At 44.0% G+C, this 16,588-nt stretch overlaps 1 protein-coding gene across 9 annotated transcripts in view; it reads right to left on the minus strand.

Moving 5' to 3' along the window:
• The window catches only part of LOC114590158 (protein hinderin-like), a 224,082-nt gene that overhangs the window by 170,782 nt on the left and 36,712 nt on the right, over positions 1 to 16,588 (minus strand). For all 9 annotated transcript variants that reach the window (XM_028748976.2, XM_077936544.1, XM_077936541.1 and 6 more), the window contains one exon: positions 9,613 to 9,728. In XM_028748976.2, coding sequence (XP_028604809.2) covers positions 9,613 to 9,728 — 116 coding nt within the window. The remainder of the gene's footprint in view (positions 1 to 9,612; positions 9,729 to 16,588) is intronic.

The raw sequence follows: 16,588 nt of genomic DNA on the forward strand, positions 1-16,588 counted from the left end.
GGCCCAGTGAAGTCACAGCAGACAGCTCAGGTCACGACAAATGTACAACCTGAAGGAAGCACAAAAGGCCAGACAAGAAGCCATTGAGACACCAAGCGGGTGGTGGAAGCTAATTTGTTCACCACTGCATGGTTACAATCATTGTGATAAATGGCTTGCAAAAAAAAAAGGATACCAATTGCTTTCACCAAATAAATCCTTTTATCCAAAAGGGAAGAGAAGGGATAAAAAAGTGTTCTGCCATCTGAATCACCGAAACTACTTTACAAGTGAAGGCCATTCTAAGGTTAAAAACAGTAAGACAAATTTGCTGCTGATTAATAATAAAGCCATTCATTTTATTCTTCAAATCTAAAGTAATTACAAGCCAGAGTATGGCAAATGGATTTAGCTGAAGCCATTATTACGTCAGGAAAATCCTTTAAAGAAGAACAGTCATTTAAAAGACTAAACTGAATAATGAACTCTCCTGAACAACAATTATTATGAGATTGATTTATTGAAAGTGCATTTAATCATGCAAGAAATGTTTAAAACTTTGCAAAACAGTTCAGTAAGGCAGCAACGCCAATCACGGGGCTGGCCCAACGTGCTCATTACTGCCGAGGGGGCAGGAGAGACAGGGGAATTCATTTCGGTAGGAGCAATAAAGTATATCAATTTCTCTGAATCCACATTTCTAGTCAATTTGCTACAGTGCAGGCTCCAGCAATTAATGATCTCATTTACCACTTGTGCCTCCATTTAGGAGACCTCAATCTTGGCCTTCTCTTGGGTCCAAGTGTCAGCAAGCAGACCATAACTCAGAAATGCAACCCGTGTGCACAGAACATCCACAACGCCAGGGCCCACTGTAAAATTATCACTGCGGTGTCTGTTTCCACACAGCAAGTTGCATGTTCAAAGCAGCTCGCTCGCCACGCGGACAGGGGGATCTGCCACATGCAGCCTGAAACCTTTTGAGAGTTGGAACTCATCCATTTCTAAGTGAGCACTAAACAATTTCTTAAACTAATGAGGGAACACTATATTGCTGAGACTCCCCAGAAAGTATTTCTGTATCGGGGAGCCAGTGCAGAGAATCCTTGAGCAAGGAACAACTTGTTCAGAGAAATCACAGCTAGGCTATGATTTCTTTTTTCTCTCCCCGGCCTCCCCAAAATCTGGACTGGCTATTCATTTAGGTGCTTAATGTTTAACTTGCCCCATCCCAGCAGCTCTGAGTAGGTCACATTACTTAAGATGGAAATACAAACTTATTGAAAACATACACCATAGGAAACAGTATGTATTTAAACAATAGTTTGATTTATATAGTGATTTTGGATTCCCCACACCCAATATAATCCTTGCCACAACTCTCGAAAGGCAAGTCAACATTAGTGGTGTGTGTCTTGTCTTGGACTACCCGGCAAGTCCACGCTGAGCTAGCATTTTAACCTGGTACTTCTCAGCAGTGGCGTAGCGTGGGGGGTGCAGGGGGGGCCGGCCGCACCGGGCGCAACATCTGGGGTTAGGGCAAATCCATGGGTTAGGGGGCGCAAATCCACAGGTTAGGGGGCACAAATCCACGGGTTAGGGGGTGCAAATTACTTGCCTTGCCCCGGGTGCTGACAACCCACGCTACGCCACTGCTTCTCAGCTCTTAGCCATTATGCACCACCCACGATCAGCTGTTTAGCCAAGCCCCTAAAAGCCAGAGCAGACAATAAAGGATTCTTAGCCCAGAAAATCCTCCAGCTCACACTTCAGGTGGTTGGAGAGCCACCTGGTCCAATTTGCCCCACTACAAGAACTCACAAAATCTGCCTCTAACTCAATTAACACTGGGTGCCACAAGCAAAGAAAGACTCCATGCAATCCAGGAAATAATTCAAACCTCCGTAAGCAGTGGCAATGCAAGAGGAGTGATGCCTCTGCAAAAACTGTGGGTCTTGGCAACTGTCACAGACAGGGCTATGGATTTAATAGGGGCCAGAGTCACTGCCTGGACATGAAAGTTTGGCAGGGTGCCGCTCTGCATGACAAGACAGCCCATTCGGGATTGCCATGAGCTTCTGTGATGACACCGCTTTGAGGTTTAATCCCACAGAGCTGGCATTAGGGGCAAAATGTCATTCTTTAAGGACACCCTGTTAATCCTAGCTTCCACAACCACGAGCAACCCAATCTGCCTTTGTTCTCATAAGCGTCCAGTATTTCAAGGGACAAACTAAACCAAGTGAATTAAGACTGAAAGTGTCTTCAAGAACATTTCTGAGCTTTGATAAATTTAAACACTTAGCATTATTTTAATGCCGGTCTTCCTTGATGTTAGTTTAGGAGTTCATAAAAATTTCAGGGCATGTGTTATTTACCCAACAGCCCTTGACTACGCCTTCTACATTTAACAAGTTGCTAAATACATATATTATTTAACTGATGCCACCATTATGGTTGAGCATATAAATATTCAGGGAGTTTTTAATAAGCTGAGCTTTTATCCATTAGGCCATAATGACTGTTTGGAAACCTTTACTAGTGGGGAGCCAAGATGCTCACTATGGGCACCATCTTCAAAGGCTGGGTACTCAGGAATTATCAGCTCTTTTTCTCCATTCTTCAACAAACCCTCTCTTTCCAGAGAAAAGAGAGTGAATTGGTTCAGAACTACACAATACATTCCTTACCCATAATTTGTGAAGCCTAGTTTTGGCAGCTGAAAGGTCCCATGTGCACAGAGTCCATGAAGGTATAATAATAATAATAATTTATTATTTATACCCCACCCATCTGACTGGGCTTCCCCAGCCACTCTGGGCGGCTTCCAACAGAACACTAAAATACAATAACCTATTAAACATGAAAAGCTTCCCTAAACAGGGCTGCCTTCAGATGTCTTCTAAAAGTTTGGTAGTTATTTTTCTTTTTGACATCTGGTGGGAGGGCGTTCCACAGGGCAGGTGCCACCACTGAGAAGGCCCTCTGCCTAGTTCCCTGTAACTTGGCTTCTCGTAGCGAGGGAACAGCCAGAAGGCCCTCGGCGCTGGACCTCAGTGTCTGGGCAGAACGATGGAGGTGGAGGCGCTCCTTCAGGTATACTGAACCGAAGCTGTAAGAAATATTACATTCCTTTCCCTTCACAATTATTAAATGGTGATATTCAGAGCCATGTGGCAAACAGTGACCTCAGTTCACATGCAACTTTAAACCACACTTTTAAAATAAACTATGGTTTAATGCACACTAGCAATTTGCCCCTGAGTGTGGTGTGTGGGAAACAAATCAAGAGTCTGGTGAACCCAGTCTCATGGCTTGCTTCCTCCAGAAACTTGCCTCCATTCATGGTTTGTTTGGAGAGAAACAAACTATGAGCCCATGTTCACACATCCAGCTTGTACCTTCACCCACCTGACACAGTCAGGAGCAAAGGAGGAGCAAAGGGCTGGTGTGAATTAAGCCATTGTTAAACACAGATTGCAAAACAGGGCATTCTAGAACCTGAACCAGAACAGTACGTTAAATACCTCAACCAGCAATACTGATACAAGGATATTCTCAGATTACTTGTGTTCCGTGTGCCAGAAGAGCCAAATTCTGAGCCATGTGGCAAGACTATAAATGTGTGTTTCGCCCTTTGTAGAGACACAAGGCTATTAAGTACTGGCAGTGACTGTAACCGGACTAAACCGCTACCAAAACTATCAATCATGCACCTGCCTGGCTAACTAAGAGATGGAAGTTGGTATGCAATTTCAGATCATTAATGTCCAGCCAGGCCAAGCACAGCACTGCACGCCAAATCAAGCTAATGGTTGCTCTATGCTATTGGAAGGTAACTTTTCCCAAACTGGAGAACCCACCAGAAATGTTCACAAACACATATTCAAATTTAATTTCTGCGTGGAGACTTTTTTAATATATTTTTGTAAATACTGGGATTCTCAAGAGTTCCACAAATGCTACGGACTGCAGGAAAAAGAACTCTGGGTATGAGAGCAGCCCTGCCCGACTGCAAAGGAACTGCATGTAGCTTGTACTCCTCTCGTCTCTGCCTTAGGCCATTAAAGAGATGATCAAAGGCATGATTGACAAAGGTCATAACACAAAGACAAGGTCCATTTTAAGCACATTGCCATCAGCAAGCAAACACACACAGCCACCTCCATAGCACTACATGGGATCCTGAAATAACCAGCTCAAGACTCTGTATCTGTTCATGGCCCCTTCTGAAAACAGAGCTCATTCTACACTTCAAGATGGCGGGTAAGGTAATAAAGAATGCCAGAATTATTTCTTTGCTTATGAAATGAGCATTGTTCATCATAATCTTCCTGTTTTGTTCTGCTCACTGCTGATGTTTTTTTCTTTTACTTTTTGTATTATTGAAATGTGCTTTCATAACTTACTGTACATCACTCTGAGTGTCTTGTATGAAAAAGTAACGAATGTGTTTTATAAATAAATATAAAGGTAAAGGTAAAGGTACCCCTGCCTGTACGGGCCAGTCTTGACAGACTCTGGGGTTGTGCGCCCATCTCACTCAAGAGGCCGGGGGCCAGCGCTGTCCGGAGACACTTCCGGGTCACGTGGCCAGCGTGACAAAGCTGCATCTGGAGAGCCGGCGCAGCACACGGAACGCCGTTTACCTTCCCGCTGGTAAGCGGTCCCTATTTATCTATTTGCACCCAGGGGTGCTTTCGAACTGCTAGGTTGGCAGGCGCTGGGACCGAGCAGCGGGAGCGCACCCTGCTGCGGGGATTCGAACCGCTGACCTTTCGATCGGCAAGCCCTAGGTGCTGAGGCTTTTACCCACAGCGCCACCCGCGTCCCTATAAATAAATATACAGCATAGCTAAAGTGATTGTCATAAAATAGACACAGCACGCACCCATATACACACCAACTTAAGTCTCTCTTGTGACCATCAGCAACAGTCACACACCTCGGTTTTGCACACATGCGCACGTGCAAACACCACCAAAACCTAATGCGCATAATTCTCTTACCCATCCATGAAGAGCATTCCCAGGCACCTCGAGCCCCTAAAAGGAACAGACTATGTTTACAAATCTTATATGCTCAAAGCTGTTCATTTGTTCCATTATCTTCAGAAGTCAAGAGCCAAGACTGGTTCAACACAATGTCCCACTAAGGCTAAGATGACAGAAATTACTTAGAAGTGGGGACAGCACAGCACAACCATCACGAGCCATGAACTTCCCTTACGATTGTTTGCAATCTTGATTAAAACTGGATCTGCTTCATCTACTCCCCTGGCTATGCTGACCGGCTGCAACCTTCTCTGACGTCAGTGGAAAAATATTCTTCGCATCAGAACTTGGCTTCTGAAGCTCCTCTTTACTTACCTTCATGGGGTTGCAGCCATTGTCAGTCATGCTCAGAGTCATCTAAATTGAGAGGCATTACTAATTTCGGTCCATTGATTTCAATGGGTCTAGTCAGAGGAAAAACTCAGCTGGGCACAACCCAATATTCCTCAGAAATATTATATATCACTCCTCTAAGAGAGCCTATTAAAATTATCCCAAGGCTATAGGAAAAGAGTTACTGACACAAATGTGCTCCAACTGTACCATATACAGGGATTCAGCAGCTTTCTTTGGCAAGACCAGTCCACAAAATCCACTTCTACCTGACAACGATATAGTGGGATAACCCTTTCTCTCTAGCTGGTTAATGATTTCCCTAGTTATTTTCACCCCCAACCAATGTTACCATACAGCAAACAATGCCAAATCACCACAATGTTTTCAACTAACCCTGCAGCTAGAGGATAGCAGCTTGCATTTAAAAATAGGCAAGAATAACATCAGCACACAACAATAGACTATCGAAGATATGGTACCCCAATTGCAGTAGAACCAGATGGCCCCTAATGTCAGCACCAACTCTTACTTATTAATTTTATAATGAATGATTTTAGAATCTTGTTTATGCTGTACTTTTGTACTGTTTTATTGTTGTTAGCCGCCCTGAGCCCGGCTTCGGCTGGAGAGGGCTGGATATAAATAAAAAAAAATTATTATTATTATTATTATTATTATTATTATTATTATTCTGTGAATTGTTCCAATTCTATGAAGTGTTAGGGGCTTTTTCAGCCATTAAAATAAATGCTTCTGGCTACTTCTGGGGTGCCCAGTGTAAAGAAACGAAGTCAGGAAGTGTGTGTTCATGAAAGAAAGGCACCTTGGAAACTGCCTGCACTCCCCCAGATTTCTAACACAAATTTAAGAGCTTCACAAAAGTGTCAGGGAGTGGGAGGCGCATCACCTATGTGTCCATCCCATATTTGTTTTAAGCATGTCCCGAACAGATGCCTTCCCACATTCCAGCACAGCACCAAGTTTCCTCCCCTTCTTTGCAGAAGACCAAGCATTTGTATTCCAGATTGATAAGTCATTTACACAGTTCCTTGGCCACTGAGCAGACTTCAAGAGAACTGAAATTAACTGATCAGAGGTATGTGAAGGATTTTGAATCATTCATGTATGATGGATAAGTGTTCGCGTAGTTAAAATTATATTGTTTTAAATTATGTCCTTGTTTTATGTTTCTAGTTTTTATAGAGTTTTATGTAGTGTAAAATCGCATGTATTAACCTTCTGCCATCTTTGCCAGACTTCTCCTGAAAGAAGTATTTATGCTCGAATAGTCTCTCGCCAATAAAGGTAAAAACAAAAACCCAAAGGGATATATTTCCTTCTCGATAGCTCAGTAGCACTCATTAGCATTAATGGAAGTTACGCATGCAGAAATGCGCCAAAGGAGAAAGAATGCCCCCCGGAGTGTGCATCCCACCTCACATCCATAAGCATATGCAAAACTCGACGCCTAGAACACTGCGCCGCTGAAGGAACGAAAGACACTATGAAGACAGCAAATAAATACGAAGTTTCAAACTCTGTTCTAAAAGCATCAAGGCTCAGCCCCCTAATACCCAATCACACAGTTAAATAAATAAATATCTGGCTGGGCCACCCCAGCCACTCTGACGGCTTCCAACAAAACATTAAAATACCATAATACATCAAACATTGAAAGCTTCCCTAAACAGGGCTGCCTTCAGATGTCTTCTAAAAGTCTGGTAGTTGTTCTCTTTGACATCTCATGGGAGGGTGTTCCACAGGGTGGGTGCCACTACCGAGAAGTCCCTCTGCCTGGTTCCCTGTAACTTGGCTCCTCTCAGTGAGGGAGCCACCAGAAAGCCCTCGGCACTGGACCTCAGTGTCCGGGTAGAATGATGGGGGTGGAGACGCTCCTTCAGATATACTGGACAGAGGCCGTTTAGGACTTTAAAGGTCAGCACCAACACTTTGAATTGTGCTCGGAAACGTACTGGGAGCCAATGCAGGTCTTTCAAGACTGGTGTTATGTGGTCTTGGCGGCCGCTCCCAGTCACCAGTCTAGCTGCCGCATTCTGGATTAGTTGTAGTTTCCGGGTCACCTTCAAAGGCAGCCCCACGTAGAGCGCATTGCAGTAGTCCAAGCGGGAGATAACTAGAGCATGCACCACTCTGGCGAGGCAGTCCGCAGGCAGGGAGGGTCTCAGCCTGCGTACCAGATAGAGCTGGTAAATATCTGCCCTGGACACAGATTTGACCTGTGCCTCCATGGACAGCTGTGAGTCCAAAATGGGGTGCTGCAATGGGGCAGCGGGAGGTTTGCCCTCTCATCAAATAATTCTACAAGCGATGATCTCTCTACTGGGGGGTATTTCTTTGTTTGAAGCTGTGGGTGTGGTCAATGCAACATATAATTCCGAGAATAGGCAATGTCAATGCAAGTAATATACCCTAGAAGAATAGCTGTTTAACTGGAATGAGAGGATCAGGCCAATGACCCATCTAGTCCAGCATCCTGTTCTCAGAGCGGCCAAACAGATCCCTGTGGGGAATCAACAGGCAGGACCTGAGCACAAGAGCACTCTCCCCTCTTGAGGTTTCCAGCAACTGGTATTCAGAAGCATCACTGCCTTCTTCTCTGCAAGGTGCAGGGATTTTCCTTATTCACACCTTGCAGTGGGGAGGGGAGGAAAGGAGAGAGATTTACAAGTGTGATATTTCCATTAACTTTTGAACACGCATAAGGCAGGTGCATGTGGCATCACTGGGAGGGCTGTTTCGCTTCTGAATCCTTCAGGAGCTGCAGCCCCGCCTGTCCCATCAGGTGATATCCCAGAACAAGCGATGGCGTTGGAACCAATGAACTTCCCAGGCCAAGCAACAAGCTGTCCAAGAAATTGGGGGTGGCAGCGGGAGATTCCCAGCTTCCCGCTTGTACGCTACGGTCTACCAAGGATACCTGAACAATGTCCTGCTTTACTCACTGCCCCTACCCTTCCCAAATCCCACCCCACCTTCTTCTACAGAAGCACAACCAGCAAGCCCTACATTTGCACCCAATCTGGCTGCAAGGTGGGAAATGACACTGCGCCATTTGGTACCACCACCACCCCCGCCCAAGTACCTCTTGTTCTGTTTTTCACTTAGTGATCAAACCATCAGTCAGTCAGTCAAACTGACAGATTAGCACTCTTAGCTCTGGTTAAGAAATGAACCCACAGTGGTAGTTCAGACACTCCTGTCTGCCAAGGGCCTGGGTCAATGCCTGACCAACATCCTCTCTTTTTTCTTTTTAATTTGGGCATGCGCACCCTACTCTACCCGAGATCACTGTCTGTTGTAGTCGCCAGCAATTTTATTCTGAATCATTAGCCCTGTTGTGCAAGTTTTGAAATAAATGACTATGTTGGAATTTCAAATACTGTAATGCCTGACAAACATCCTGTTTGTTTCAATGGGGTTTTCAGAGACAAAGGGAGGAATTCAGTCATGCTAAGGCAATCATTCCACCAGGGCAACCAACAACCCCCCCTTCTCCTCCCTGCCCCCTGCATGCTGTTCTGCGGGTTCTCCTACACCACCCCCCAGAGCCAATTTCAGGGGGGATGAAGGAAGGAGAAGGGAGAAAGGCCCGTAGTGCAAGCAGAAGTTCCTTGAGCACAGTTTCTACTGAGGAGAGTCATTAGTTGAACCCTGCCCAGTGGTTTTGGTGACTGAGGACCCTTCTGCCTATTCAATGTTTTCCGAAAAGGAGAGGGAGGCCACATCAAAGCCCACCTTGCATTGATCCAATAGTGTGCCATTTGCTCCAGGTGAGGACCATGCCAAGGCCAGGCACCCAGCAACATCCAGGTACATCCAGGTACACAATGCAGGCAAAGTGCGGGGTGATATCTCTGGAAGCCTGCATTAGCCATCCGTGAAACTGCTGGAGCAAGATTAAGCAAGAGAGGTGGGAGGGAGAAGTCTATATTTTACTAAGGCACAAATTCTGTTTCGTTGTTTTTAAGTTGACAAATATCTATTTCACAGCAAAGCAACATCCTGGGAACAGCTGGGTGGCACTTTCAAGCTCAAATGAGCCAGAAGTGCATGCTGGCAAGTCACCTCCGATTGCTTCTGAATGGCAGCACATGGAGATTTATGCCCGGCTATAAATTAGGACAATTATTTCTCTCCGGTTTGCTTTTTATTCCAGGCAGCAACTCTGTGTTTTACTCCCCCACCCCCACCCCCCACCCCGCTCTTAAATAAAAAAGGATATCTTCCCTTTCTTTGATGATGAGTTCGTTCTGTTCCTCAAGTTGTCTGATCTTCTTCTCAAACGACTCCTGCTCAGCTTTCAGGCGCTCCTCTGTCACCTCTTTTTCCTCACTCACCCTGAAAGAATGGAAGAACACACACGCTATCAGACAAATATTATGCATGAACACAAGCGGGGAAAGCTTCTGATCAGGGCCAGCCTTAGGCATCGGGGCAACTTCTTCCCCCACCCACCCCAATCTCACTCTGAAACATCGGGAGGGGAGGGAGAAATGTGTGGATAGATTTACTACTGCTGCTTCTGCTCATTTACATAGCCCCTGTCATCAGCAGAGCAGCCGATTCCTTTTATTGCTTTCAATCTCAGCAGCCGCCATACAAAGTGAGTCATTATTATTGCTGTTTTACCAACGGGGAACGAAGGCTGAGAAAGTGACTTGACCAAGACCAAACACTGAGCCCACTGGCAGAGGTGGGACTTGCTTTGACTGAGGAGCAAAAGTCTCAGGGTCTTATCTACTGTTGGAACGTATCATTTCCAGCGGCAGGTGGAGAATCAAATGTCTGAAAGTTTCCCACCTCATAAAATACTCTCTACACCAGCCTTCACCAACCTGGTGCCCTCCAGTTGTTTATAATAATATAATAATATTTTTTTATGTATATCCCGCCCTCCCCAGCCAAAGCCGGGCTCAGGGCGGCTAACAACAATAAAATAATACAACATTCTAAAATCAGTTCATTATAAAAATAATTCAAATCAAATTAATGGCAACCATTGGGCTAGAGTTCTGTGAAGATTGCCAAAGGAGGGAGTCAGGCTGTGCCCTGGCCAAAGGCCTGGTGGAACAGCTCTGTCTTGCAGGCCCTGCGGAAAGATGTCAAGTCCCGCAGGGCCCTAGTCTCTTGGGACAGAGCGTTCCACCAGATCGGAGCCACAGCCGAAAAAGCCCTGGCTTTGGACTATGACTATGAGTTGCAGCCTAAAATACCTGTTGAGCACCAGGCTGGTGAAGGCTGGTCCACGTTACATATCATGGAGGAAGTTCTAGGCAACTGTGGCCCCATGCATGGCCCAAGATCTGCTCTGTCTGCAGATCTCCCTCTCCATTTCCTCCCTCACCTGCAGAGAGGGGATCCTGCAAACTCTGCTGGTCCCTGACTCGCTGCCCCAGGGACCAGAGGATTGTGTCCTTAAAGATCGTAACTGTGGTGCTGCTTTATTTTGTGATCTCCCTTTTTTTTTTAAAGTCAAATGTTGATAACGTGCTGTCAAAGATTTAAGCTGATGTTATTGGGGGGGGGGAGGGAGGGAGGTTCTTCTGTGTATGAAATAAAAATCCCCCAACACTGATAAACTGGCTGAGGAAACCATGAAAAGCCATGTTGGCAATCAGACTGACAAAGGAACGTGAAATATAATAAGCAAGAAAACAAATCTGTGTCTTTTTCATGAGCTGTTATGAGCCTCAAAGCCAGATACTGACAGGTGTCTGTATATAAGGCACAGCCTTGGCTTCCACTACTAACATCTACCTCCTCTGCATCTAGTACTATACCAATGTGTGCTGCCACAACTCTAGCTCATTTGCACAACTGGAGAAAGTGTTCCTCCAAATGTTGGGGGGGGGAGCAGCATCACAGTGTGTGTGTGTGTGTGTGTGTGTGTGTGTGTGTTTGGCCGGGGAGGGGGGCAGCTCTTGCAAAGAAGATAAGCCTTAGAAGATACAATTACTCACAGGTGACCAAAAAGACAGCAGAGAAAATGGATACACATGCTTTGTCAGATTATGTCAGATTTATGTCAAGGCCTATTCAAGACCTGCTGGAGATTACCGTGTACTTTAGTGCTTTATGCCTCGTGGTGGAAATGCCAAAAATGATTTCTGGGTCTGTCAGGAAGGAAATCACTGGAAGCTAAACAAAAACTTTGGCTCACTTGCTGTACTTCCACTTCCGATTCATCTCCCCAGAACATATTGTTCTACATGTTACTTGCTATAGTAGGACAGGAGCACAAGCATGATGCAACTTACCTGCGTTATCCTTTGGAAAAACTAGTGGTTTTCATTTTATTAATTGAACGGTGCACTGTACTTGTTTTAAATGGTATATTTTTGTAACCCACCCAGGAACCATTTGGGGAAGAGTGAGCTATAAATGCAAATAATTAATGAGCAAATAAGTAAAGGCTTAGGGCATTATTCAACTACCGTGTTGCATCAATACAAGGATTTCCATGCGTACAGTGGTATTTTCTTCCCCCGACGCATATTCCACAATCTGCCCAAATCTGCTCCAGAGGGTTGTGGAGCATGTGGGGAGGAGAGGGAGAGAATATTCTGTTGCACAAACAGAAATCCTTGCACTGACCGAACAAGAGATTTCACGCTATACTGGATTCCTCCCTAGGTGAATGGAGCTCAGCTGAGGTCACCAGGTCAGGTTAACATAAAATGAGTCCTTGCTATTAAAAGAAAAGACCATCTCATCCAATGACCTGTTTCCTGCAATAGTCAACCATTAAGTATGACTACACACCCCTGCTGCTATTATCCATCAGCTAGCATTCAGAGGAAGAATACCACTGCCACAACCTCCTCCCTGAGCAAAAACATACAAAATGCGGCTTGGTGTCAAAGTAATTTGTCCATCAGTTTGTGCATTTATTCATTCATTTATTGAATTTGTATATTGCCCTTCATCCAAAGATCACAAGGCGGTTTACAACATAAAAATGCAAAATGAGAAAACAAAATGCACAACAGAAAAGACAAAAACAAACCAATAACCCTCCCACAAACACATTTAAAAGGACATAGTTCGGTTAATCAGCCAAAGGCCTGGTTACAGAGAGACAGTTCTGCCTGTCCTTCGCCTGTGGCAAAACTTATTTTTCAAACGCAAGTCCCTAGACATCGGGTTCCCCCATCATTTAGAAAGTCCAAAACAAGAGCAGGTGTGAGAAGAGGCTCGTTTCCACTCATTAACAAGTGAGCTACCTCCAAATTCTTAACTAGCACGCGAAAGCAGAATTCTCTTAATTAAGGATTTGAAGGAGTAACAGGAAAGGTCTCCTCTCCTGCTAAGAAAAAGCAATACCTGGCAAAACAAAGGCTGGTGAAAGCTTTGCACAATGATATGAAAGGTGTCATAGAGGAGACATTATGTTTCAGCGTTTAGACCCCTGCGTTTCTTATCAGGGTGCAGGCTCAATATTTCCTTAAGAAGCTTTCTTGAGCAGATACACACTTGGGATTTACAACATTTGAACCTTTGTGTGGAAAACAGCTAAGGGAAAGAAGTCCTGGGACTGCGTGGAGCTAACATCTAGCTCAGAGCTTTCCAAACGGTCTGTCGCGACACATTAGTGTGTCGGCCGCAGTGTGTAGATGTGTTGTGTGAATGCCCCCTCCTTCTGGGGCTGGAAAGGGGTTACTATAACCTCCGGTTTGCTAGTAAAACTGAATTACTGTGCCATGAAATGATGCATGTCTTAAAATTGTGTCATGAACACGAAGTTTGGAAAGCTCTGATCTAACTGCTTCAACAGACAACTGAAGACCAGGAGACTCAGCCACAGAAAGGAGCTTTGGTTGGAACATCAGAGCTGCCCAGAGTGGCTGGGGAAACCCAGCCAGTTAGGCGGAGTATAAATAATAAAATTATTTATTGTTATTTATTATTATTATTAGAGAACAAGAAGGGGAAACCTGTGCATACCTTTGCCCTGCTGTTGTGACTTTTGCATCACTATTTTATTGTGTTTAAAAATATATTGTAAGCCACCTTGAGCACTTCGGTTAGTAGGCAAGGTATAAATAAACACTCCTAAATTAATAAATAAATAAAATGAAGCTCCACACAGGAGCTTCTGCATAGGCCAGCAAGTGCACAAGGTGAACAATACAGGACTGGCCTGCTTACTCTGCAAAGTGGACAGCGTGTTATAGGAATGAGAAGAAAACAGCAGTCATGCTAAGCTGCTGGGTAAGAACTCCTAATTCAGATTGGTATGGTTGTCTTTGGGTTGTATTCATTTTACCCAAGCCCATGTACTATCGGAGACCTAAGGAAACTCAATATGCAAATCTAGAAAGGGAGTTTATTTACAAGCCATTGAAATAACAACTTTTATGATGTCTACCCACACATTTATTTTCACTTATTTCATTTAAAATATTCTGACTTGTCTGATCAAGTGTTATTTGCATTTGTTACTGTTCGACAGTGGAGCAGGCTCCCACAAAAAGTGGTTGGCTCTCCTTCCTCGGAGGTTTTTCAGCAGAGCTTGGATGGCCACTTGTCATGGATGCTTTAGTAGAAATTACTGCATTGAGGGGGTTGGACTAGATGACCCTCAAGGTCCCATCCAGCTCTACCATTCTATAATTCAGACTATACAAACTTCCGATTTGACACAGCAAGGCAAGCAGGTTATTTTCTTAAACACCACTGGTGACATTGGAGAAGGATTATTTGGTTATCTGTATGGAAATGAGGCAGGTAGACTGTTATACAGGACAGTCTACCAGGAGAATCAATCTTGAAAGAATTGCTCTGGCTGCCAAAATATTACAGGGCCAAATTCAAGGTGCTTAAGATGACTTATAAAGCCCAATGACAACTTGGGCCCTAGCTACGTCAAGAAGTGTTGTCTCCTGTTCATTTTTATCTTCTGGGAAGATTGCTGAAATTTGCTATGCAGCAACACAGGGGAAGAGCCTTTTTGGTGGTGGTGCCCCAATTGTGCAGTTGCCTCCCTTCTGAGTAACAGTTGACACCAACACATAGCAGTTTTCATTAGCGCCTGACTGATTAGTAGATATTAGTCCATTTTGTTATTCTGGCATGGTTTGATCTTTCTTGCCCAATATTTATAATGTGTTGTTTCAGTTTTAATGTCCCCTGCCCTGGGACTGCCTTTGGCAATACAGGGCAAGATAAAAGGAAAAGCAGCAAACAAATCAAGTGAAGAACCAAGGCGTAAAACAACTCCTGCTGATCAAAGCATTAGTCTAAGAAATCAGAGTATGGCAGTCAATGTACAATGCACAGTTCAAAACAGAAAAAATGAGTATGCCTACTCTGTTTTGTTACTAGGAATTACACCAGTGCTGGTTAATAGTAATGGGGGGAAAGAACCTTTCCATCTTTTCCAAAGAGAGAAGAAAATTATGGCAAGCATTAAAAGAGTGGAGGTGAAAGAAACTAAAGCTTAACTCCCTCATTACGGTGAAGAGGTCTTTTTAATTATATCCATTAAAATATGATTAGGTTTAAAAAATAAAAGGAAAACCAAGTATAAGAGAGTGTTACGCTCATTTTACTTTTCAGAATTAATGTTGCTGCAACTTTCTATTTTTCTTCCAAGAAATGGAAGGTAGAATTATCAAGCTGGCCTGGGGGGGGGGGGGGACTCAGAGCATCCAAGACTTAAAAAGAATCTTGTTCTTAAATGAGTTAATGTATGTATACAGAGGAGATAAAAAAAAGCTTTCCTTAGAAAACAAGCATATATATTTATTTAAATGAGGATTAAAAAAAATCCCTTAACATCTCTTCAAAAAATCATCCAGTTTGAAATAAATTTAACACCAACATAAATGCTAATGATTACACTTATGATCTTTTACAACTGAACCACAACCATCTTGGACCCTCTGCCCAGTTCTGACATAACAAACCACGGTTTGCCATTTCGTGATCAAGCGGCTGACTTGCATGCATTCCCGCAACCCTTCGTCTCACACTAAGGAACAAAATCAGAAGCTTGCAGGACCAGGTTTGATATCCTGTAAACGCACTAAAGTATGCACAACACATGTTTTGCCACAGTTGGTTTTCAGAGTTCACTACTGGACAAAATATGGTTTCTTGCAAATGAAAGCATCTGACAAGGGCATCATCTCAAGGACAAACAGAGAAGGATTGAAGTGGGTCAACTCTTAGTGGTAGCTCCCTGTGGTTCATTCTGCTGGAGATAACAAGATAAGATATGCCAAACTCGGCTAGGCCTCAAGTCCAACCAGGCTAGATCTCAGCCTGTGATAGCTATCAGCCAATTATCCCCAAAAATACACAGATAGAGGACAATGAAAATACAATTCCCCCATTGTTCCCAGCATGACTTGGTTCTCATCATGACTATTAGGTGACCAACAGACATAGCCTCATATTACTGTTTGTCCAACTGTTTCGCTTAGCAATTTTTATCATAAGCCACTTAGTCCGGGAATGCTCAAAAACGCAGGGGTAGAAAGTAATTATAACCTCCTCTCCCATAACTTCACCCAGTTCATTCTCAGTACCCAAATATCACATTCTGCCCACAAGCTATACAGTAGGGAACACAAACAAATATGCAAACACATGCAAACCTTGTTTTCCATTCTTACATTAATAGGAGAGCAGTGATCACAGACTCATGGGAAGAACAAGAACCTCATAATGACTCGAAGGAGGTTAAAGCTTTTCAACAAGGAACACCTTCTCTATCTCTGGTTACAACCAAAGCTAACAGAACATCCAAATTGGAGGATGATGCTATATAAAATGACAAATCTGGGTAACAATACATGTTATCCCCAAGTGACTCCAGCTTCAAGGCCTCAGGAGAACTGGTGCATGTTGAGCTTAAACTAGGGAAATGATGAATGGTGCATAATTGAAGTAGGCAGTGGGATTGGCTGAGGAGCAGGGAGCTAGAAAAGCATGTGCAAGGCTTATTAGTGCTGCTTCTGGACACTAGATATCCAACATACAGCCCACCTTGTTTAATCCTTCAATCAATTCCAGCAGCACATGTTCCAGCCTTTTACCATAGCTTAGATGGCAGAAAGCAGAGACTATCTAGAGTGCACCTGCAAAGCCAGTACTAGGCAGCTGGATTATTAAAGGGACAGTGCAGCACTGAGGCTTTTGCTGTTAGCCACCAATTTGTCTTCAGGAGTGAACCCAAGACAGGTTTGGCTGAA

This window comes from Podarcis muralis, chromosome 11, assembly GCF_964188315.1.
Source record: "Podarcis muralis chromosome 11, rPodMur119.hap1.1, whole genome shotgun sequence".
Taxonomy (NCBI): Eukaryota; Metazoa; Chordata; class Lepidosauria; order Squamata; family Lacertidae; genus Podarcis; species Podarcis muralis.